This window comes from Lissotriton vulgaris, chromosome 5 (assembly GCF_964263255.1).
Source record: "Lissotriton vulgaris chromosome 5, aLisVul1.2, whole genome shotgun sequence".
NCBI classification, from domain to species: domain Eukaryota; kingdom Metazoa; phylum Chordata; class Amphibia; order Caudata; family Salamandridae; genus Lissotriton; species Lissotriton vulgaris.
The window spans coordinates 871070300-871096609 of NC_141693.1; the positions used below are offsets into that span (position 1 = coordinate 871070300).

General features: G+C 43.8%; 1 protein-coding gene across 3 annotated transcripts in view; it reads left to right on the top strand.

The window, feature by feature from the left end:
- POLR3A (RNA polymerase III subunit A) overlaps positions 1-26310 on the top strand; it is a 319330-nt gene that overhangs the window by 241531 nt on the left and 51489 nt on the right. For 2 of the 3 annotated variants that reach the window (XM_086922444.1, XM_086922445.1), the window contains exons 20-21: positions 8281-8451; positions 8751-8864. In XM_086922444.1, coding sequence (XP_086778570.1) covers positions 8281-8451; positions 8751-8864 — 285 coding nt within the window. Of the gene's footprint in view, positions 1-8280; positions 8452-8750; positions 8865-22608; positions 22645-26310 lie in introns of all 3 variants that reach the window. The other variant, XM_086922446.1, reaches the window with a different exon arrangement.

The window sequence follows — 26310 nt, forward strand, 5'->3', positions numbered from 1 at the left end:
TTCGTTGCAGCACCTGTACTGGAAGGCGGCGTTCCTCGGGGCCATTACATCAGCCCGCAGGGTGAGTGAAATTCAGGCGTTGTGTTGCCAAGAACCTTACACTGTATTTCATGCTGCTAAGGTTGTTATGCATACTCACCCTAAATTTCTTCCTAAGGTTATTTCTGATTTCCATGTTAACCAGACCATAACTTTACCTACGTTGTTTCAGAATCCTTCCTCTCCAGTGGAAAGGTCTCTTCATTCCCTGGATGTCAGGAGGGTGTTGAAATTTTATCTGGATAAAACCAAGGATATTCGTAGGTCAGACCAATTGTTTATCAACTATGGATCGGTCAGGACAGGTCTTGCTACTTCGAAACAGTCCATTTCGAGGTGGATTGTGTCCTGTATACAGTTGTTATCCAAAGGCTAATAAGACCTTAGGGGGAAAACCTAAGGCTCATTCTACCAGGGGCAAATCTGACATGACTGCTTTGTTACATACTTTTCCCATTGCAGAAATCTGCAGGGCGGCCACTTAAAAATACCTTTTCTAAGCATTACTGTCTGGACACTGATTCCAGGGCAGACGCTCAGGTTGGGCAGGCTTCGCTGCGAAATCTGTTCGCACTGTAGTGGTGTGGTACTCATTTTTCTCTCCACCGCCGCTTTGGTGTGTGGATGGGCTTGCCATTCTATTCACTAGATTATGACTATACACAGAGATCCCCTACTACAGAAGGAGTAGTTTCTGTCCTGTAAGACCAGTTCTGTAGTAGGGGTATCTCTGTTATAGTCATAAGCGCCCGCCCTCCTCCCCAGTGGAGACAGATGTTTATGTTCGGAATGCTGCAGGTCTGGCATTATACGCCTTCAAAAAGAACTGAAAGTAAATGGGACCTGCTGGGCATTCTGGGATACTGAGAAAGTTCTGGAAAGTTTCCTTAAAGGCACAGTATCCCTTTTTGAGCCACATAATGGCAGCCTATGGGGCTTGTCTGTCCTTCCCTTCCTCTCTATCATTCCAGAGGCTTTGCTGTTTAAAGGAAGTTTTTCTCTATGGAGAAAACTTGGCAGGCTGTGCTGTGTGTGGTTTTGGTGGAATGTCTAGTTGAAGTACTGGACAGTGTAGCCTGTGGATATAGGCTGCATTATATGTCTTTAAATTCTCTCTTAAGTGTCTGTGCAGGACTGCATTGTTAGACAGTTTAAGAGATTATTTTTGATTGCTCCGGGGTCCAGGCTCATGAGCGGGACTATTCACTAGATTATGACTATAACAGAGATACCCCTACTACAGAACTGGAGTTACAGGACAGAAACTACTCCTTCTCCATTGTAATATGCTAACCATTCAGTTCAGTCAGGAGCTCCTTGGGGGAAGACTCTGCAAAGCTTCTGATGCCTCTCTGCTTCCATAGCTATGGAGATTGAGAACTGGCAACAACGTACTGGTATCTAATAGAGACATCCGGCCACAGATTCCTTAACTTTGAAATTCTCCCCAGGCGTCAGACTGGATCCGGAAAGAAAATTCAGCAGTACCTCTGCGTGCCGGGGGACTGCGCCGTACGACTCAGTTGTGACTTCAATCGAGTCATATAAGTCCTCTTCGGCGTGCAGATGTCAGTTTTCTTTCTTTCCGCGCTGCAACGCAGATCCAGAGAAGCGATTCATCAGGGTGGTTTTTCTTGCCTACTTCAACAGTTTTTTTCGGTTGGGAACAGTTTCTCTTTTTCCCATATCATCAGGCTTTAAGCCTTGTGGGTCTTGAGTATGTCAGATGTCGGCGACAGACCTGCATTCCATTTGTATGTAGTATTTTGTGGAACACCACAATTCAGTTTTTGCGATTCCTCCCAGAACCTGAAGCCAAAGGCGCTCAAGGAATGCTACATGAAACTCGTGGTGGCACGTCTGATGCTGTCCTTGGAGACTTCACAGCCTCTGTCTTCTTCCCATTTGTAGGCCCATTCACAAGGCCGTTCCAGGAGCTGGAGCGATCACAGGGACGTCGCTCTCCTTCAATGTCTCAAGGTAAGCGCAGGTAGTGGAAGTCTCCATCTCCCACTGCTCCTTCCACTCGCTGGATGAGGAAGGCCGTACACGACTCCACTGCCCGCCTGCCTGACTTTCCTGGAGCTGGAGCATCGATGGCCCAGATGAGGGCGTACTATAACTCTCTACATCTAATCTTTGAGCCCTCACCTTCCTCTGGAGCGCTGCCAGGCCCTAAGGATGTGAGTGGAACCACACCGGTGGGCTTGCCCGTTGTGGCAAATGGGCCTACAGAGCCGTTGGGTCTGCACCAGACGGATTTTCGTCGTCGGACAAAGTCTGGTGCGGATTTTACGGAATCATCTATTGGGAAAATTGTCTACCCGCTTGCCTCTCGTGATGACATGGAGGAATTGTGGCTTTTGCAGCCTATGCCTGAGGGCATTCCACCTCTTGTGGAAGGGAGTTGGTTGTTTCCACTTGGGGAGGCTAGTGGACTGGAATAGTCATTGGCTTTGGGATTTTCTTCCCCTCCTAGCCTTGCTACTGAGGTAAGTTCCTCCTTTACCGAGATTCTTAGGAGGGTGGCTATATGGAGTTGTTTCTCCCTATGGTGGAGAAATCTACTAATTCCCTGATTGATGTGCTTTATCAGGGTCAGACCAGGGTGGAGCCTGCTGTTCCCCCATATAGTGAGGCCCTGTATGACATGTTGTTGTCTACTTGGGCTAAAGCTGATACAGGGGTTTCAGTGGATCGTGCTATAAAGCTCACAGGCACCTGCCTGCTCCTTGGCTGAAGATGGCTGAAATGCCAGAAACCGGTCCTCGGAAGCTTGTTTCCGGTCCAGGGAAGGCATGGCTTCGCAGTTCGGGCTGTACTGTTCCCATGAGGCACAGGGTCAGACTGATTTGCATATGGCCATGTCTGAACTGGGGTGGCAGAGTGGGCTAAAGAACGATGATTGATAAAACCCAGATCTGTTGACTGGGTGTGAGTGTTTGGTTCAGATGCTCCGTCCATCACCACCCCGTTTTGTACTGCTTTGCTCCTGTAGATCCAGCTTGTCTTCTCATGCATCTTATTTCTTGTATTCTGGTGATACAAGCTGCGCAAGCCTCTCAGAATATGGATTCTCTGCCTAATGCTCCATCGGATAGAGCATCTAGGCGGAAAGATTTGTGTGGCAGACATACTTTTTCTTCAACTAGTTCTGCCTTAACGTCCACTAACACATCTTGTGGTGTGGGGCGTTTTTTCCTCTCGTCTTGTGGGATTCCTCACAGACTGTTGCCCCCACTTCCAAATGTCCTCTGACCTAATCTTGAACAGCTCATTAGGGATGAACAACAGGCAGCTAAGCTGATTATTAGATGTGGCATGGATACCACTGATTCGGTAGGCGGGGCCATGGCATCCTCTGTGACTCTACATTGTGCCTCGTTACGGACCTCAGGTTTTGCAGAAACGGTCCAGGCTGCCTTGCTCAATATGCACTTTGATGGAACCCATCTTTTTGGTGCCCAGGCCAACTCAGCTTTATGGCGTTTCCGTGAGAAAAGTGAGAAACAGGCCTTACTTCTCTTTTTCTAATTATACACCTATTTTGTTTTTTCCCTTTACTAGGAGGGATATTAATCTATGGTTTCACAGATGGTCGACCATGTTATGACCGTGTCATGGTGGTTTAAGCTCCGCCTGTTGATGACACCCGATGTGGTGTACCTGCAGTAGCAGGCATTTTTGTTTTGAAGGAACTGTCTTTGACAGATTATGGGTTACAAGGTTACCTATTGCATACGTTTCTTTCCCTTTTTTGCCTCTGATGATGGGCTGCATGCTCAAGAGGTTAGTTTTGTGTGGTTAGGAAGTTTACAGATATCACATGCTACTTTGGAAGCAGTTCGGTATGCTGGTATGCATTATTTTTGACTATCAGCCTCTCTTATAGGGACATCTTGTTTATGCCCCTTGTGGGACCTTTTATTCAGAATTTATGTTTGTTATTTGCATTGACTCTGCATTTCCACTTTAGTGGTCCTTCATAGGGCTGCAGTCCTTGGTTCAAGTTTTGATGGGGTGCACTTTTAATTTAAATGTTGCACGGATTAATTTTCAGTCATGTGAATTTTTACAAAGATTAGGATGCCCTATGAGGGGTTCTGCCGCCTTTGCAACCTTGTGTGTTCCGTGCCTGTGCATGGGGGTTACAGTCCCTTGATCTGTATTTTTTCTTTCTGAGAGGCTTTAGATAATGGCACGTTCAGGTCTCTATTTGGTGTTTTGTGGTATGTCAGTATTACTAATGGCTATCGCCACATTTCTGGAGGTAATGTTGTAATTCTACTTCCATTTTGGAAACATGCTGCCCCGTGAACACTGCTTGTGAGGTTATCTGGAATGCAGTGTCAGGCTTCTAAGGTTCTTTTCTTCCTTAAGAATATCCTGAGTTTTCCATTTCATATACTTTGAAATGCTTGGTGTAGTTGCACTTCTTCTATCGGGAGTTTGGATGTCCGCTGTCTTCCTCTAATCAGCAATTCCTCTTTGTGGTTTACAGCCCTTTAGGGTTCCAAAATAATATATTTTAATTATCTATGTTTGTTATATGAGCCCTCATCTGATTTATGGGCGGATTCTGATTCTGTCTGGTATACCTTATTGTCATATATTCCAAATGGATACCTCTCGGTGAGATTTTCATGGAAAGGGTCAAACTTCATTTTGACCTATTGGACCAAGTGTGGTCGTAGGTGCTGTAGATGAAGTTTCGTTCTCATGTGTTTTCTTTTAGGCTTATGGTAGTACCAGCCTCTCTGGATACTTTTGGCAGTCAGCATTATCTTAATGACTAAGTCGCCCAGAATTTTTTAATGAGGGTTGATCCTTCTCTCTTTTTTTTCTTTCATTTTTCTGTTGTATATGTATCATGAGCTAGTTTTTCACTTTCATTATATCTATACAAGTATATGGTGTATACACCGTTGTAATTTCTCTTTATTATACATTTTTAGATGGTAATATAGAGTAAAGCAGGATATGGATTATATTTTTGCAAATGTTAATATGAGTAGCAGTTTTCACAGTAAGTTTGATCTATGGCTGTATGTCATACTTGTAAGTACATGTCTCTCTCTTTCTCTTTCTCTCTCTCTCTCTACTCGTTATTCATGCATAATAGAGAAAGAAAAAAACGGGGAAAAAACAAAATGATGAACTAAGGAGTGATCACAATTGATTAAAGTGTTTTTAAAATATTGCTTTTAATTCAAGTTTTGTGAAATGCTCTTAAATAATGATTTGCGAGCCTCTAATGATTGCGGTGTTTGCACATTCAAAGATGGTGCTTATGAAAGAGTCAAAGTGGCCTTTTACACTTATTAGATGTGTTGTCTGTCGTCACAGTTGCTGAAGCAAAAGAGCCCTTTAAATGAGTTTTATAGGAAACATTTTTCCTCGTAAACAAGGCTGTTTGGGTCAGCCAAAACGTGTTGATGAAATGATGTGTGAGAAGTCAATAAGGAAATATTTTTACCATCTTCTGGAGTGCCGCTTTAATGTCCCCGCAAGGAAGTGCTTTCTTCTTTGATATATATTATCTCCTTCCGTTTATGGGCGGTGCATTTCTCCTCCGGCCAAACCGCGCAGGTATTACATTCCAAATCAGTGCAAAAGCACCACACAGGAGGGCACTCACCAGGAAGTCGGCATTTAATAATTTTATTTCAGCACAAAATACCCAACGCGTTTCGGTCTCAACTAAGACCTTGGTCAGGGGTTGGTTAAAAACAGACCTGTCCTTCATTTATTTTCATTTGAAATACCGGTATTTCAAATGAAAATAAATGAAGGACAGGTCTCTTTTAAACCAAATCATGATCATGGTCTGGGTTGAGACCGAAACGCGTTGGGTATTTTGTGCTGAAATAAACTTATTAAATGCCGACTTCCTGGTGAGTGCCCTCCTGTGTGGTGCTTTTGCACTGATTTGATACGGGGAAAAATCTGTATCAAGTCTGACGCCTGGGAAAAGGTAAAAAGTTAAGGAATCTGAGGCTCGACTATGTCTCTACCAGATAATGTAAGGTCCACTTAATTAGGAGCTTCAGTTAGTAGGTTATGAAATTGCAGCTCCTTTGTGAGAATGTAGGTGCTTACAAATCGAGATGCCAGTTTAGCATGGCACTAGAATTATTTCCTTCATTTTTAGATTAGTGAGAATTCTAAACTCCCTTATCACTGCAGTTGAGCTCTGTATGAGAATATGGTTCAACAAGAAGACACTGCTCGTTATCCTCAACAGACTACTTCCTGAAATGAAATGGAGAGGAAGTGAGGAGAGTAACCTATTCTGTTCTTCACAATAAGACATGCAAAAGGATCAAACGTCCTTTTACTGTTTCATTTGATTTGCCGTGAGTAAAGCTAAGCCTTCCAGCCCACCGGTGGGCTTCCTAGTGAGGGGCCTGTGTGTTTTAACAAAGGCTAATTTCATTTGCCGTTTATACAAGATTATCTATGTATGTTATTCTCACTAAATTAGAGACAAAAGACGCACTAGTGAAAACTTCAAGCAGTCATTACAAATGTAGCTTGTATTTATGTATATGGTGTTTCTGTAGCGGAAACCTAGCCAAAAAACAGAGTAGCGCTGTACATGGTCAAAGACAAGCATAAGTTCAATGAGTAATAGGAGAGGAAGCAGAATTATTATTATTATTGTACAGTCTTATATAGTGCTCGACTTACCCTGGAGCATCTCGGCGCTTGCCTTGGGAACCCGTCCTGGCTTTTTCCCTGTGAGATAACCCGTACTGGGCATCCCCAAGGTGAAAGCCAGGCATCCCGCCGCGGGGGGGGGGTGTTGTGGAGATTAAGCAAGCTAATGCCCAGAGTTGCAGAGTGTGAACCCATGATTCGAGTGGGCACCGAAGCGAGAATTATCAAGTCTGTGGACATTTGGGCTCAAGACCCTGCCGCGTCGGGAATTGAACCCTGGTCCCGGGTCTGACCTCTGCTTCTGGGTCTGCCTCCTCTAACCAGTGAGCCACACTTCTCCACAGAATTGTGGACTGTTATTTTTTTTTTTACATAACACTGATAGTTTCCAAATAGGGGATCCCAACCCCATTGATACAAAAGGATATGGTTACAGTCTGTAGAACTCAAATATCAAAGAGTACAGAAGATGGTCATGATAGACCAGTTGATACAACTTCTCACAATTCTCTGAACATTTCTAAAGAGAAATGTCTTTAGTCATTTACTTAATTTTTTTTTACATAATTTTCATGTCTGTGATAAGTCCCTGCAACATGGCAAATGCAAGTAACTCCGTGAGCAACACCCTAATCTGGCTGTCTTGATGGAAGGAACACATATTTAATAAAGTGGCTCATTACAATGATTTTTTGGGAACCTAATGCAGTATTTAATCTTATCTGCGCCATGGAACAATCTTCCTGGGGGCTCTGTGTACAAGTGCAAAATGTAGAGAACTTGACCATTAAGCTGCATTTGTTTTCAGGCAGGGTAGATCCTTTAACCCCTTCGATGCTGATTACGAGCTCAGCTCGTCATCTGCACACGCCCCCCGTGGCTGATTACGAGCTCAGCTCGTCATCAGCCACGGGGGGCATGTGCAGATGACGAGCTGAGCTTGTCATCTTACGCGGCTTTTAGAAAAAAGCCGCGTAGGGGAAAAATAACCGTCGCAGCGATGCGGTTAATAAAGGGCAGAAATGTGTTCCCGTAAAGCTGACTGGTGAGTTATTCAAATGACATAATTCTCCAAGTTGTAATGTGTGCATTTGTTTTTTAGAAAGACCCATTAGGGAAGGACTTTCAATAACAAATATTAATTGATGTGGCTATGAAAATGGTCAGCATTTGAAAAAAATGCCTTTGACCGGGACTAGCATGTGCCATTGATGATTTAGAGGTTAAAAGAGCGGTTCTGGTCAAATATAGCGCCTGAGTATTTTTTTCTGCCTTGAACGGAGGTGGCGATTGACCCATTCGATAACATCATTTGAAAGATGGCTGTATGTTCATTCATTTGAAGGTTTTCAGATTTTTATCCATTGAGTACTAGTTTGTATGCTTATATGCTTTGGACATTTTACTCCAGTAGCTTTCCATCATAGTGACATCCTTTTCTATTTTTAGGAGTGCTTGATTGTAATCAATACCTACCGCATTGTTAATCCATCTGGTACTTGATAAAGCAGAGCAACAAGCATAACTTTTTGGAAAAGGACCATTGAAAAGTAACATTGTCTCTCTTTGCGTTTGTCTTAGAGACGACTTGTAAAGTCCTTGGAGGATCTGTGCTCACAGTACGACCTGACTGTTCGCAGCGCCACGGGCGACGTTATCCAGTTCATCTATGGAGGAGATGGATTAGATCCTGCGGCAATGGAGGGGAAGGACGAACCCTTGGAATTCAAAAGGGTTCTCGACAACGTCAGAGTATGTTTTTCAGAATCTGTACTTTTAGGCCTTCATGGGATGGGCTGGGAGATGTAGGACTGAATAATTAAACCATTACCTCATGCAAATAGAATGTTTTTAGTACAATAATAAATATTTTGAAACCCACACCTCTTCAGAAGGAAGGCCAACTTGTATTTTCCTGCATGTGAACATCTCTTTTGTGTTGTGATGTATTGCCTACAACCTTCTACATTATGAATGTAATGCCCTTTCCATCATCCTTTTGTTGAGATTATTTTTCTCAATGTAATAACCTCACTGGGAATGTCTTGTAGGCCATCTACACCTGCCACAGTGAACCTGCACTGAGTAAAAACGAGGTGGTCTTAACAGCTGAATCTATAATGAAGAAGAATGAATTCCTCTGCTGCCGTGATAGTTACCTGCAGGTACCTTATTTCTATTTCAATGTCTTGCTCTGACTAACACTTTACAGAAGTCCTTATTTTCCTTGCAGTGGCAAAAGTCAGATACATTCAACTGCCCCATGTGTTGCACTAAGAGCTGCAGCTCTGTTTGTTTTGTGATTTGCACTACATCATATTACTACTTTCAAATGTCATTCACATGTTGTTGATTCCAAATGGAAAAAAACAGCTTTTATATATATATATATATATATATATATATATATATATATATATATATATATATTTGCATTTCTTCAGATGCTACAGCTGCTCGCAACATTCATCAACTGTATAGATGTTTTTGTAAAAAATAATCATTTACAAATTTCTCTTAGAAATTTTTATCTTGCACATTAAGTACCCATACTCCAGGACCTAGTGCGCAATTGAAGTATTATTACTTTGAATAGCTATCAACAAAACAGCATGTTTAAAAAAAATATTTCGAGCATGATCAATATGCAATCTTACATGTGAAATCCACGACCAAAAGTGATCAGATCATTTGGACAACCTTCAACAAAACAAAGCGTTTTAGATGAATAAGTCAAATCAGTATATAACTTCGTGTGCATAAACCTCTACAAAAAATGTGAAACATTATTATATTTATAAATCGTTTGTGCTCATTTTAACATTTTATTGTACTCTTGATTGAGAGCCAAAGAAGACAAAAATGGAGGCCAAGACAGTTTATTTACAGAGTACACTCTTGTGACTGCTTTACATAATATAATGGCCCAACAGGGCTGGTTTAAAATGATGACATTGTCTTTGCTTGCCGTCAGTATTTCCAATAGCTCAGGATATATTTAATCTTTATTACAGAGCCCTCCCTTTTTATGTTAATATAATGCCTTGTACAATAATGAGCACAGTAAAATATTGTTGTCTTCACACTTCTATACTTTACATATCCATCCATTATTACAAATAGGCTTTACAAAAAGGTTCTTATTCACTGCAGGTACATCACAGCAGTGAGCATCCAAGCTTGTCTTTCACTACTGTGACCTTTACCTCTGTGTTTAAAATACCACCATTTTTAAAGTCTGTTTACAATGGAAAACAGTTTTGAAACCCATATGCAACATAAAATTGTAGATGGGTAACTGAATTGAGGGATGTGTTTCACCTTGGTGGTGATGAGAGACATTATCGACAACTCGAGCTGTATTGACATTCTCTATTTCGTGTCATTCACAACTCCCTTGTTAAAAACATTCCTCCTATTCACAGTTACAGCTCTATAATTCTATGTGTATTCTAAGTCTTCTAGCTACTTCAAGCAGCCACTTTGTTTTAGAAGTGTGTCTCATACTAATGCCTGATCACTTGAAGTGTAGTTCAGTTTGTGGATAAGGTAGCAGAGGCCCAAGGATTTCTAGGCTTTAAACAACACTTAGATAAGTGAGGTTAGTTGGTGGATGGAGACACACTCGAAGCTCTGGACCTCTTGGGCTTCAGGTTTGGGGAAACAGATTCTGGAAGTTGTAAGTGTGATCTCCACATAAAATTGATTTTGTTTGCCAGGATTAATATCCGTTTTCTTTCAGCTCATAATATGAGGACCAGAGACAATTCCGTTTGCAGCAAGGTATCTTTATTTTTTATCAAACAACAAGGACAGCCGACACGTGTTTCGCCCCTCTTGGCGATTTGCGCCGGGGCTTTTTCAAGGCTAAGTGGATTAAGTCACATCCAAGGTTCCTGTTTCATGATTGGTACATTGTTCATATACAAATAAAGTTCTTCAGTAAAAACATTTCTTTTCAGGCTAATGCCTCCGTGTCTACGATCTTCCCGGCATGGCGATCCCTGCGTCAGGTCCTTCCGTTCAGTTTGTGCAGTGGAAGATAGACTAAAGAGTTTACACCTATGTTGCATGCAGGGGACATCCGTAGCAGCAAGTGGAGGAAATCCAATTGTAATAAAGGGAGGGCATCTCACTTTACTTTGGTTACCTCTGGTCCTGTCTTCCAAACTGTACAACTGCAATTCTACAACTGCAGTTCTGCAATGCATTTTGTGTCAGCTGTACAAAGTGTTCAGTGCTTTGTCTTTTGAATTATTTTCAGTGTTCTGTGCAATACATTTTCTGGTATCTTATTTTATGAACTTGTACAGCTGAAGCATGCTACAACTCTGTGAATGCATCACTTTAATCTAATATCAGTGGAACTGTTTAAGTCTTCTAATATCAGTGTAGCTAACCACACTATTTTCAGCCTTCAGCCTTTTCTTAATGTGTCTTATTTGGGCATCTTCAATTCCTACTAAAAAAGCTCTCTGCCATCTGCACTCAAAATCTATTCTTTTACTGCACTGTCATAACCAGCTTTAGACCACTGTCCAAACCTCTTTTGTCAGTCATGTCATTCAGTACTAAAGTCAGAGCCTTCCCATCGCAGTGCAGGCAGGCCTTCCCGCCGTCAGGAATTAAGAGAAGACACACTATATCTAGTGAACGTCCTGCACAGGAAAAGGCTTGTCAGTGTTCTTAATGGTCTGATAGTATGTGTCCGTGACATCTCGCCATATGAAGGACTGTTCTGTTTTTGGAGCCTTTGGCAACAACTGTGATAGGGAGCATAGATTCTGCATTGGGTTGCATAATTTCCATCTAAGTGGAAATAATGGCCAACTCACTTTATTCTACATAATTAGGATGATCGGAGTCCACTTTGGGCTTATGTGTTCCCCAACTTGTTTGATATTTGTAGGAAAGTGCCCCTTTATTTATGGTCACTCCCCACCCCCACTTTTTCTTTCAAATGCTGATGGCTATGACTCAGATAGCGCACTGGAGCCTCCCGCCCAGACCCCAGCGCCTGTTCTCTGTTTAAAAACAGGTATGTTCGGCTTGGTAATACCAAATTGGCTAAGACGTTACACCCTTTTAAGTCCCAGGGGTACTCCGGGGATAAGAGGTAAAAGTGTCCCCAGGGCTGCCGCAGAGGTTTGTACATCCCTACTGACAGCAGGCCTACCATTGCAGACTGCAGGAGCTGTGCAAACTGCTCGAACTAGACTGCCCTCACCATTTGTGACCTAGTCATATGCACTACCTGTAATATGTCAGACACCCTACAATAGACCTCCTCAGCCCAGGAGGCAGGGTGCAGTATATTAAAGGTGAGGACATATCAGTGCAAACCTACATGTCCCTATATTGATGTTCCCCATTGGAAACTATTATTAGTGGTCCATAGGATAACTTGAGCTGCCACCTGGGTATTCTCAAGGTTGGCAGCTCCATTATGATACTGCTGAAATATGTCATGTTTGATACCTAACAATGTTCTTTCTCACTTAGGCCCTGGGACATGTTCCATGCACCAATGTGGTGACCTTAGAAGTTGCCCACCTCGTTGCCCATGCTTCACTGTGTTCTGGCTGACCAGCCCATGCGTTCCCAAGCCTGCTACTGCCAAGACAGGATTCTGACTTCCTGCCAGTCAGTGTGATCACTCACAGGAGTCCGGAACAAAGGGCTGTGCAGGAAGGAGGTCGCACCTCTCTCCTCCCAAGGCTACACCGTCTCTTTTATGCATCAGGGCTGACTCCCAGTGGAGGAAACCGCCCTCCTCTGCCCCAGGCGCAGTTGCACCTGGGCATGCATGAAATTAGCTATTCAGGGAGGTGTACACTCCCAGAACGCTGGCCACACCTCCAGGGTTGACAGCCTGGTCTGTACACTCAGTTGAATTCTGCCATCTTTAGGCGTGACCGAATAAAGGGTTCTGGGTAGGAAAGGTGACCTACACCCTTGTATGTGGTCACCTCAGGTACCGAGTAGCTGTCCATTGGCTACTAGCTTCCACATCCCTAACTCCCCATAATCAATGATTTAAGGGACGCCAGAACCTGAGATCTGAACAATTGCGTATCAAGGAAGGACTAAGAGGAGACCCATGTCGCTGACAACAGGACTTTGCCCACAGCACCACAACAAAAGAGTGATACTTTGTCTCTGTGGTAACAGACTTGGAACTGAGTGAATGACCCTCTACCTTGCTTAAAGCTCAACACTGCTGAAGATAGGAACCCCTGGGGAAGGTAGAAATACCCTCAGACTCCCCTGGATACTAGTCCCCCTGCAAACCACAGGTAAAAACACTCACAGAATCCAAAGAATCGCTAAAGTTTCAGGCCCCTACTTAACCCCTCCCCCCGGACCCAGTGAAGTTCCAGTACCTTTTTGCTGGGCTTACTGCTGCCAAGTTTTGTTGGTATCCAAGTTTTGTTGACCCCCAAATTCGACGCTGCATCTACAGGGAACACTATACAACCGTCATCCAAAATCAGCAGCTGTGTATCTGTTGTATATTTGCATTCTGTTTCTTTCTGCACTGAGTAAGTGCTAAAATCAGCACCAGCATAACTCCCGTTCAGCACCAAGCACAGCCAGGGCAAATCTGCACACAGACTGCATAGGCTAGATACAATTAATCTGACTGTCGTGGCCTGGTCCAGGGTCCCACATGACCTTAACGCCTTAACCGCGGCGGTTTTTCCACCGCCGTGCGGGCGTTCTAAAGGGTGGGCGGGGCTGATCGGCTGTTGGTCGTGCGCAGCACTAGGGAGGGAGTGCTCAACGGGAGCACGGAAGGGGTTAATCCTGTATGGGTTCCACGTAATTCGACCTGCAAGTGACAGATTGTCACTTGTGGTTTTTCCCGTTGACCGCAGTGTCACCTTTTTCATGTATTTTTCTGCACTGATTTAATATTGCAGCAATAATCTATAACTCCCGGTATATTTATGCTATTCCGATCGTTTTGTATCTAAAGTAAGATAAAAATACACTCTATTTTTATACATGGGTGTCTGATTTCTTAAGTCGTGTAAATTACATTCTGTCCATGTTGGTACTCTGAAATGCTTAACACATGCTCCTCTAGTAAAGCCTGACTGCTTCTTGCCACTTTACCAGGACTTCGCTAAGGATTTATTAGTGTGAATCCAAGGATCATCTTTGGGGTATTGTGATAGGATTACATGGTGAGGTCTAACACCCACACTACATAATACTCCAGTTTCCTACAATATTTATTTGCAATGTTTTTTTTTGTTTTGTTTTTTAAATAGTGTTCTCTAATTTTTTTTAAATTTAAAATGTATGCTGATAAAAACTGATGTGTGCTCACCAAATTTAATATTATTATGCTATGAGACAGTTGGTCCATAGAAGAAATTGTGTGGGACGGGTTTGAATGATTCTTAGTTCTTGCTGTTGCTTCATTTGACCTGAGAGCGCGGCGAGGGAGGTCTAGCCACTCCAATTAGATTCTCAATGTTTTACAGGATTGTTCCAATTGTATATAATCATGGGGGCGGAAGTACACATTATGTGGATTGTTTTATCTAACAAGCTTAATTTCTTTCTTGTTAACTTTTACAAGGCAGTCTTTTACGTGGGATTCCAGATTGATATCTTGTTTTAGGTATTTTCAGTTTAAAAATCATTTTTAATTATTTTTATGTGGTTATGGGGGGTAGTGCTAAGCTGGGCCATAATACTACTCTTTATGATCCTTAATTAACCGCTGATAATTTACTATGCACTCATACAGATTGCATGGATCTGAAGTTGCTTAATAGTTTATATAATTTTTGGTTTCTCTGCATTGTGGAAATGTTGGTAGATCTTTATAAACCGCCCGTACTTTTATTGGGTGGGGTAAAATCAATTATAGGTTATATTTTCATCACCAAGAACATAAAACCTTTTGGCTCCTCGGCAGGAGTGACTGAAAATATCTTTTGTGACCAAAACCTGTTTCAGTTTGTTCTCAAGCTACCAGATTGTGTTCAACCATATGTTCCTTCCCACTCCATAGAGTTCTCTTGTTGGGTTCAATCTTGATCTATTTGGAAATTGTTAAGCTATAATCGTCCACCCTCTGATCATTTAGATGCATTCAAGGCTCTGAATCTGGTCATAAGAAAAATTATTCATGGCCTCTCAAGGGGCAAAGGGGCCCTTAAACAAGCATGGTTTAACACGGACTGCAGAAATGCTATTCAAAATTTGTGCGAAGCCGTTATTGCTAAGCCTAGGAGCCAACAGCCTATTGCAGAGGCAAGGGCAAGCTATAAACATGCAATCAAAAATAGGATAGTAGTATTCAAAGAGGCAACTTGGGAACATTTGGTACACACTTATAAAGTTAGGGATTCCAAGGGATTTTGGGCAATGGTAATGGGTTCAATCCAGCACCCACCATGTCAGAGGAATTGGGATCTAATATTAACCCAATAAATGGTTAGAGCATTTTAAACAGATCTATTCATTTGGAGTTAGTCTCATGGCTACCCCTGACTGGTGACACAGATAGTGTACCAAAGTTTCACTGGCTATTTAGATTTGGGTCGGATAAGGTCTCTGTTGCAATTTTTCGCCAGCCCTTCGAACAAGGAGCCCGGCTCTGACGGGGTGCCTGTGGGCCTTTATAAGGATAACATCCATCTGTGGACGCCCCAAATTACAAATGTTTTAATTGCTGCAGGTTCTTTTGGCATCCCCTGTTCTTGATAGACTGCTACCATTATGCCAGTAAGAAAGGCATTCAACAGGATCCCTGCTGTCACAGGCCTATCTCGCTCATGGATTCTGTGGTTAATGTTGTGAGGTGTGTTATTTTGCAGAGAATTCAGGACTGGGTGGAGCAAAACGGCTCTCTGCACCACCCAATATGGCTTATGGGAAGACCTGAGTACTGTAGACCAGTATTTAAATTTGCATCTTATTATCGGGAAATATGTGACCGCCAAGAAGGGCCGATTTTATGTGGCCGTTATGGACCTCAGTAGTGCCTTTGGCCGTGTCAATCGGTCTAACCAATGGAATATTTTAACCCCTTGCATGCTTGTGACGGCCGGGAGCTGTCACTCATCACGGTGGGCTTGTGCGGAGGACGGCCCCTGGCCTTCTGAATCCCGCCCACAAATAAAAAGTCCTGCACAGCGCGAAAATTTAGCGCGCACAGAACGGGTTAAATGATATTGGCCTACCCTTACCCTTGGTGAATTTCCTTTGTGTCTTGCATAATGGAGTCAGTGCTTCTGAAAGATAAGGTACTGAGGGGGAATATACAGCCCCCTTTAATTTATCTCGGATAAAGCTCCCAGGTTACAAATTGGCCCCATTTTATTTCTCATATATCAATGGTTTTAATTTTGTTTTTAGTATCTTGGGGAAAAGACATGCCCACGGTAAAATCGATTTTTATTCCAGCTTTACTTTATGCCGATGATGCGGTCTTGCTCTCCCGTACACCAAACAGTCTTAGGGGACTTTTGTCCTTTTTATGAATAGTCTCGATCTAGTAACAAATATTTCCAAGACCCATTATATGGTCCTAGGGAAGCAAAACTGTAAATTCAGGCCAATCTACATAAAAGGCAAAAGTGCCACAAGGGTTAGTGAGTTCCCCTATCTAGATATAACCTTTGATTCTAGAAATTGCTGGGTCCTTGCAAACCGCTGTCTGCATTTTTATCAATCAGTGGGGTTCCTAAGTGGCCTAGCAGGCAGAGTGAGGAGCAAGCCTATACTGCCTCTGTTGGAGGTCCATAGACTTAAGTGTTTGCCATTTATGACCTATGATGCAGCCATATGGGTTTATCGGGACTGCTCAAAACTCCAACAGAAGGACAATTGCTACTGTAGAAAAACTGTGTTTATCCATAGCTGCCAAGAATTCAGATTGCCTATGTGTGACATGGTTTATGCTCGGTGTTCTTGTGTCCGTCCTCTCTGTGTGCATTTCAGGCAGGAGTGGTGTACTGGTGTTGGTCCCCACAGCTCTGTTGTGCAGCAGGATTTGACCCCTCACTTACTGTCAGTTGTAGGCTCCAGAGCTTCGGAGCTCCCTTAAACAGACACCACTCCCCAGGGCAGCAAAGCGAAGATCTCTGGATATACCGCCATCCTGGGAGCAGGACAGAACTGTACTTCTGTCACCACGGCAGGGGTCCACTTCCTTTTGTATCATGAATTATTCCTCCTTGCCTTCTCTGCATCAGCCCTCTGCCGTCTACTCCTTCCGTCTCGTTTTCACTTCCTAATCCCTCTTCCTTCCTCCCCCTCCTTCTCAGAGGTCGAAGTGTAAAACAACATTCATTGGCAAAGCCAGCAGTTTGGTCCTTTCTGTAGTGAATGCAGAAATGTAACCCTCACTCCCTACGGAGTGAGCAGCAGCGGGAGCAGACTGCGTTAGTTGAAACGTGTGCACTGCAGACACATGACTCTGTCGTTGTTTTCCAATTGGGAAAATTAGAGACTGGCGCTCACCGGTTGTATGTGTTACATTGTAGCCTAACCTCCTCTCTCACGGGCTGAGTGGTCGCTCCCAGTGTCCCTTGCAGACATCTGGTATCGTAGCGCTGCATTGCTTTGATTGCTTTGAAAATTGCCATTTCATTTCGCCTGCTGTGTGCTTGATTACCGCTTTGCTTAATTTGCGCTCTGTTTATTTCTTACTGCTGTTTAGACTTTGTCAGCGCGTTTGCCTCTAGCGCTCCGCTGTGCTCCCCCCTCCGCCTCCATTTTGTTTGTTGTTGTCGTCCTCGTGTGCCCGCCCCGCCTCCCAGCTGAGACGCCCTCCCACTGACCAGAAATAGCGCTCCTCTCCCTGAAGGCGCCGTGACTCGCTCCTCTCTCACGGGCTGAGTGGTCGCTCCCAGTGTCCCTTGCAGACATCTGGTATCGTAGCGCTGCATTGCTTTGATCGCTTCCTCCGCCCCAGACATCACCATTGCCATCCCTGAAGACTATAAGATCACACGCAAGGACCGTACCGGCCACACAGGAGGAGGAATCGCTATCGTCCATAAAAAATCAATCCACATCTCAACCAGCTCATACGTCAATCTCGCCAACTCTGAACACCTTCACTTCCAGATCCACATCGACCCCAAGACCACACTCAGAGGCACCCTCCTATACAGACCACCAGGACCCCGCGCACAATTCAGTGAAGACATCACGGACTTCATCACTCCACACGCGCTCCCCTCCAAAGATTACATCCTTCTGGGAGACCTCAACTTTCACCTTGAAAAGAACAACGACCGCAACTCCACCACCCTGCTGGACAACCTCGCCAACCTCGGACTTAAACAACTGGTCACTTCCCCCACCCACATCGCAGGTCATACTCTCGACCCTATCTTCACTTCCATCAATCACGTCTCCTTCAGCCACACTACGGCTCTCCTTTGGACTGACCACAGCTGCGTTCACTTTACCTACAACAAGCCTAAACCCATCAACCACCCCCAACCAACTCTGCAAAGAAACTGGAACAAAATCACCATCGACCAGATCTCCTCATCGCTCCTTCTAAACACCCCAGCCCACTCTTCTAACCCAGACCAAGCCGCCACCAACTTCACCCTATGGTTATCCAACAGCGCCGACATCCTAGCACCACTGAAAAAACGTCAAAGCAAACCTGGCAGCAAGAAGGCCTCATGGTTCAACGATGATCTTAAGAAGTCCAAGAAACTCTGCCGCTCCCTTGAAAAGGCCTGGAAAAAAGACCCAACCACTAGCACCAAGGACGCCTTCAAAAACGCCACCCGCATACACCACCAACTAATCCGAAAGGCCAAGAAAACAGCATTCAAGGATCGACTAGATAACAACGCCCACAACAGCAAGGAACTTTTCAACATCGTCAAGGAATTTACCAATCCCTCTGCCAACTCCAACGACATCACCCCCTCTCAAGCCCTCTGCGACTCCCTAGCTTCATTCTTCCACAACAAAATTGCAGACATCCACAGCAGCTTCGACAACCAACCCGGAGACCAACCCACCCAACCATATGCTGAACATTCACCCCCCTTGAACACCCTTAACGACTGGAACCCAATCTCCACTGAGGACACCATCCGCCTGATGAACTCCATCCACTCAGGATCCCCCACAGACCCATGTCCTCACCACATCTTCAACAAAGCAGACTCCGTCATAGCACCGCACCTCCGAGACGTCATCAACTGCTCCTTCAACTCCGCCACCTTCCCGGAAAGCTGGAAACACGCTGAACTCAGCGCCCTTCTGAAAAAACCCACAGCGGACCCCACCGAACTCAAAAATTACCGCCCCATCTCGCTCCTTCTATTCCCGGCCAAAGTCATCGAGAAAGCTGTCAACAACCAGCTCGCCGCTTTCCTCGAAGCCAACAAATCCCTCGACTCCTCACAGTCTGGCTTCCGAGCAAAACACAGCACTGAGACCGCCCTCATCGCAGCAACAGACGACATTCGAACTCTACTGGACAATGGAGACACAGTCGCCCTCATCCTCCTCGACCTCTCTGCAGCCTTCAACACAGTCTGCCACAGCACCCTTTTACAACGCCTCAGAAACATCGGAATACAAGGAAAAGCACTTGAATGGATCACCTCGTTCCTCACCGGAAGAACCCAGAGAGTCCGCCTTCCACCATTCAAGTCCGAGGCCACTGAAGTCATCTGTGGCGTACCACAAGGATCCTCACTCAGTCCCACCCTCTTCAATGTATACATGAGCCCCCTCGCGGCCATCGCCCGCCAACACAACCTCAACATCATCTCCTACGCGGATGACACTCAACTGATCCTTTCACTCACCAATGACCCTAGCACCGCCAAAACTAACCTACACGAAGGAATGAAAGAAGTTGCCGAATGGATGAAACACAGCCGTCTGAAACTGAACTCAGATAAAACAGAAGTCCTCATCTTAGGTACATCCCCCTCTGCATGGGACGACTCTTGGTGGCCGGAAGCCCTTGGAAAAGCACCCATCCCGACAGACCACGCACGGAACCTGGGCGTTATCCTGGATTCTTCACTTTCAATGAACAGACAAGTCAGCGCCGTCTCCTCATCCTGCTTCAATATTCTTCGCATGCTCAAAAAAACTTTTCGCTGGATCCCCACCGAAACCAGGAAAACAGTCACCCACGCTCTGGTCACGAGCCGACTGGACTACGGAAACACCCTCTACGCAGGTACTACCGCTAAACTCCAGAAAAAACTCCAACGAATCCAAAACGCCTCAGCCAGGATCATATTAGACATCCCGCGTAACGAACACATCTCTGGTCACCTGAAAAACCTCCACTGGCTACCCGTCAATAAGAGGATCACTTTCCGTCTCCTAACCCACGCACACAAAGCACTCTACGAAATCGGACCAGAATGCCTCAACTCACGACTGTCCTTCTACACCCCCTCCCGCCAACTACGATCTTCCAGCCAAGCCCTCGCCACTGTACCTCGCATCAACAAGACCACCATGGGAGGTAGATCCTTCTCATACCTGGCAGCTAAAACATGGAACTCACTTCCCACTTACCTTCGCCTTACCCAGAACCACCTAGCATTCAGAAAGCAACTTAAAACGTGGATATTTGACAAGTAATCCTCCTCCCCTCCCTAAGCGCCTTGAGACCCTCTGGGTATGTAGTGCGCTATATAAATTTTATGACTTGACTTGACTTGAGCGAGCTCAGCTGATCCAGCCCCCAAGCCTGCAGCAAGCAGCACGGACAGCGCGCTGCAGCACTTTGCTCAGGCTCACACAGTTGTTATAGTGGTCCAGACTGCTGAGGAGGCGCTATGAATACGTGACTTTGCATTCCAGTTCAGAGATGCAGACTAACACACTGAAATTCGTTAGTCTAATGCCTGATGTGTGGTACTTGGCAGGGCTGTTTTTCATATGTAGATCATGTTAAACTCGCTCCCTACGCTGCTCTTTTCGATGGCGGTTTGGAGCGATCATCATACGTCCCTTAATCGAGTTAGATTGTTTAGGTTGCCAAAAAAGGGCACAAGATGACATGGTTGTGATACATAAAGAGAATCGCGGAGGGTCCAGGCAGACCTGATTTATTTTCCTCTCCACCTAGGTTGGGCGAGGGTGAGAGGGGTAAGATTAAAGTACTATTCTTGAAATCTACTTCTGTTACCAGGGAGCGACGAGCTATGGATAAACCTACAATGAGAGAGTATCTAGTTAACAGAGTTAAGCACAGCCCTGAGCCTTACCTGTTCCTGGTGAGAAATGTCTGGGAACGCTCACTGTTCACCAAGTTTTGCACGGGCTCAAATTCAATATCATCCAGGTTTCCCAACAGGCCAATATGACTCAAAAATATTAGTATGCCCTTGTGACAACTCTTCTCTGCCGACTCTAGCGCACTTCATATTTTTTTGCTGCTATTACGAGCCTTTCAGGCGCAGTCACTTATTACCAATCCTCAAAGTTAATTAGTTGCACCAATTTTAGACCAGCATTTTATTTTATCTGTATGATTTCTCAGGCGACTATTTGTAATGTCTGTACTTTATTATTTGTAATTTACGGTTTTTAGAGGATTTTAAGATGTGATGATTCTTTAATGGACACTATCATGTTTTATGTATGTTTTGTGTCTTTTGTGGTCAATTAGTGACTGAATAACTATTATACAGATTCAGATGTGTGCTTGTATTGTACAAGAGGATGGTTTGTGTTCTGTTAATTATACTGCAAAAAAAATAATTATCCACTTGTTGACTAGTGCAAATGTAATAATTTCAAGACTGAAGTTACGCTTTACCTAGATTAGCATCCTCTCTGTCCAAGCCTAGGTGTAGATTTCGGACCTGGTCTCTCAACCTACTCCATGTTTTAAATTCAAAAGCGAGACTTCCTAGTTAAATAAATGTTGTCGTTAATTATGGAAGTACGTGCAGTGACAAGCTGTTGTTTCTTCTGCCTCCAGAGATTTAGAATATCTTCCCCTTTATAGCGCTGTTCCACAATGGTATTTGTGCATCTTGTCTCATCTAAAGTTTGGGAACAAGCAGTTCTTTTACCTAATGATAGTTGTTGCCAACAGGCTCCCACAAGTCCTTTTATTTACCTCACGCACACTTCAGCTGCGCAGGCGTGCTGGCTCACCTCTTAGTTCACAATTAAATGCACTGCAGGGCTATAAACCAGATCATGTGGGAAGAAAACAATTTACCTATGGTAAAGGTGCAAGGTTTTCCTCTGTAAGTACAGTAATTATATCTCACGTTCTTACTGTTCATGTGATTTTCAGTGCAACAAACGCTCATTAATGAGTCAAGACTTTACTTTTCCTTCACGTTTGGCAGTGTGAAATGGTGGCCATGAGAGTTTTAAAAATGTGAATTCCTTGAGTCCGCTCTAGAGGCGTTGCAGAGTTCAAAATCTGAAAGTAGAGACTTCATAATGACCAGATGTTTGACTGTGTCATTGTTGGCAACCTGCGAGCCTCCTTGTGTTTCGCAATTGAAGGGGTTAACCCTAGTTAAACATTCCCTCAGCTCTGACTTGGGTCACCGATTTTGTGGCTGGATATAACTGACCAGACTTTGCACTGGTCCAGACATCTTGTATAACTGTAGAAGATGTAGCCCTCGGCTGTCTACTCGGCTGTCTACCACTATTGGCCAGGACAGGGGTATTTAATGATAATACTCTTGCTCAGGACTTTTGTAAATGCGTATATTATAACCTTTGCTGTTTTGCACACTTTGCTTAATGAAAATAAGCTACGCTCGCCTTCAAGTCTGCGTGATTTTTTTTTATGCGAGAACATGTTTTCAATATTAATGTTGATGTTCAACTTCATTTGGTGTACTGGCCATTCTTTTTTTATATATATAAATGCTTACCACTATGTCTTTGTTTTGTTCATCGAAAAAGACTCTTACTGGAGCCGGTTCTGGAAAGTATTATGAGGTACCTGCGCATGGGCTGTTCAAGAGCATCTTGTGTTGTATTTTAAAAGAATGAACTAGTGCCTATTGTATACTCACTGCATGAATTAACTTTACAGCGAATGTAATGTCAGCCTGTGCAATGTGAGATTTTATGTCATAACATAACATATGGATTTGTAAAGCGCACGTTCACCTCCAAAGCGGCCTCTTGGCACTGAATAACTGATATTCATTGTTACCCATCTCAATGGTTCTCATTTTCTCGACCTCAGGAAGGATGAAAGGCTGAGTAGACCTGCCGGGAATTGAACCTGTGACCTGTGACCTGAGGCCGAACACAGACCCCTGCAGTGGATGCATTAGTCCACTAAGCCACCAGACCAGGCCTATCTTCCAGGCTGGTGTCACTTTGTATTACTTACAGGCCTGCTAAGAAGATGTCTGAATTGTTCTATATTTCTGTATGGCCTATTTTTAGGCCTCGCCTATGCAGCGCTCATGCGTTGCATAGGAGACCTTTAGTGATCGGTTCTATTTTGGCCCCAAAAACATGCACACGTTGCATTGCATTCAATGGCAACTCGTGCACGTTTGGCGATTCCCTTGCGGGACTGAGCCTTGAAACCATATGGATCTTGCTCGCTCCCGCAAGGGAAACAGGTGGAAGCCCCCTCCTCTCTCCCCTCGCCCTGCTGCCAGCGCGAGGCGCGCACGCTTGTCTTTTTTGGATCCATTTACAGGGAAGCAACTAAATGAAAGACGGAAAGAGAGGTTGTGAACCGTTTCTTCAAGTCACGGTTTTCAATAAGTGAGGAGCAAGACAGAGAGAGAGGGAATGATAGGAAGAGAGAGGGGGTGGGGGCAGCTGCCAGCACAGAAAAGAAGAGGATATTGTCCTGGTCTGCTCTAGGAAGTAAGGAAGAGACAGAGTCCTTTTCCTTCTCTGCCCGTCCCGAACGTCCACGAAAGCAAGCAGAGCCTTTTCTAAATGACTTTGCTATTTCTGCCGTCTTGGGACACAGTTTTGAAAAGAAAAAGTAGGGGAATGGAATCTTTTTAATAAAAGAAGTAGGGGTACGCCGTGCCCTTCTGATCCTCTCACCTTTATGTTGACTTTATGCCCCCCACATTCCTATGCTGTTGCACGCCAGCCCGCGGTGTCTTTACTTATTGGAAGGTCTGACGGCAAAAACCAAAGGTACCTACATGATTTTAATTCTCCTTCGATGTCTGGATCGGAGTTGCCTCAGTGTATGTTTTGCGGTCTTATGATGCTGCGCTCAGGTCTTTATTACCAGAGCGTGAACGGAACAGTAATGATGATGATGAGGATGACACCACAGTAATCTTGTACTAATGCAGAGCAGTGCTTAAGTTGCAGCACTGTCAGGGCTTGTGCTGGGGCTTTCAGCTTCTCTCCTTATTACCACAGTGATTCCCCTTTTGCATTCTTCCTTGTAGCAGGGTCCGGCTGAAAACGGGTATATTTTTGCCACAACGTATCAAGCTCTTTATTTTTCTCTGCGTTCTCTTTATTTGTGGCAGAGGAGATGTCACTTGCTGCGACGGTTGTATCGACAATGAACTATAATAATCACATTACAAAGGCACTAAAACACTTTTGTCACTTCCTTTAGAGCCTCCTATTAATCTGAGGGGGGTCTGTAAAACTTTTATCCCTCTACTTGTCAACTGCAAATAGGCAGCATCAATGTTGTTAGCCTCTGGCTCCTCAGTGCCTACTGCATATAGTTGTAAAAGAAAATGGTGCTGTCACAGAGACAAGAACGCGCTCTGTCCCCCACCACATCGCTTCTGCAAGCTAGGCTGGACCGACGTCTCCATTTCAGCCTTGCAGATAAGAAGTGCCATTTTAGGTATGATATAGAGTTCCTCCGCAACTCCCTGAAGAGAGGTGTTCAAAAACTCTGTTGCAATACAGCAACAAGCATTGGCATTGCCAATAGGTCTTGCCTTTGGGACCTTATAAGTGTTTAGCTATGCAACAGTTGATGTTGTTGCACCAAGGATATTGTGCTGGATAACTAAACACTTATATCCCAAAGGCGAGACCTATTGGCTATGCCAATGCTTGTTTTAATGAATGTTTGCAGAACTACAGGACATTGACTTCTTAAGCACATTTTAGGTTAAGTATTTTTACTGAATAATTATGTGAAAGATCTTGTATTTGTTGGTCATCCCCTACTTTATTAGGAGCATATCTCAATTACAGTGTACATCTGTAAACTTTTGCTACTAGTGATGATTTCAGAAGTTTTAATATGTGTTTACTTTAATATACCACTAAACCTGAGAAACAAGTCTCTTAAACAATGCAAAAAGAAAATCCATCTTCTTATGTGTAGTTCAGTGAATGAAGAGCAAACCTTCGGTTATCTGCACTTGGTACACTTCATTTCCTTCACTATCTTTTCATGTCTCACTACGTCGGTATCACACAATTGTGCCATATCAGATGGTTTTGCTCCATAATTTTGACCATCTTCACCTTGTCATAAGTTTACATATTTTGCAACTTTATCCCAGTGTTACCAAACCATATGTGTGATCAATTTGCTGTCATCAGCATGCAGTGCATCTATGTATTCATTACAGTTCCTAGTTCAATTCCACATGGTCCCTCCGTAGCACGGTTCCCGTTAAGTCATTCTTGTTTAGGCTCCACTGCCCTTTGGCTATATTTGAGCTATAGAAGTACCATATACAAACATGCATTTCAAAATGGTCACCCAGCATTCATTCATCTTAATTCTTTCATTTCCTTTGTATATGGAGTGCTTCTCCACTTCCATTCCACTCTGTATGGTCATTTTGATTAAAATGTTGTACAGAATGAAAAAACAAACCCCACTCCATATAATATAAAATGTATTGTGATCATAAATGTTTATAGATTTTGTGACTTAAAAGCTTGGTCAGCATATGGCTCTTTAATTTCCAGGCACCACCTTTCCCGTAAATACTAATATCTCCGTACAAGAATTGACTTTCATTTCTGCTCTTCTAGTCCTGCCCCTATTAGTGTGCACTCTCCTTTCTCTGCTCAGTGATCCTTTTCTAGTTCTTATTTGAAGACAGTTTCTTGGCAGCACTGCACTGTCACCCCAATTCTGTTCATCCGTAGGTTTGTTAATACTCTTGCTTATTTTGGGTTGGTGATAGCCTTCATGATCCATAAATTATTGTGCTCGTCCTGCTGACGCTTCGCCACCTCCAGCTCAAAACTCAATGCCTTTATGAATGGAGTCACTTTGTCATCCTGCCTGTTTGTCTCTTCCACAGGAGCCCTACTTCTCGCTAAGTGCTGCCTATTTTCCGTGTCATAGCACTTTTTTAAAACTTAGTTATATTGCACAGCAGTTCAACTGCTCTGCAATATGTAAAAAAAAAAAATTGCAAAGTCAATACAATTTGCATAGGCAAAAACTTTTGACTATGTCAATGCTTGTTCTTTTTAACAATAGCCACAGCACTCACTCATTCAGCAGTATTCACTGGCTCAATAATCTTGTCCACAAACAGTTCTTCTAAATGCTTTCAAAGGTCTTCCCTGATAGACAAATCTACATCACGTTCTATGAGGAACGGGCACTACATTCTGTTTCAAAACTATTTGGTGTTCAAACCCTTTTACTGGGCCCAGACTTAACTGCAAACAGGT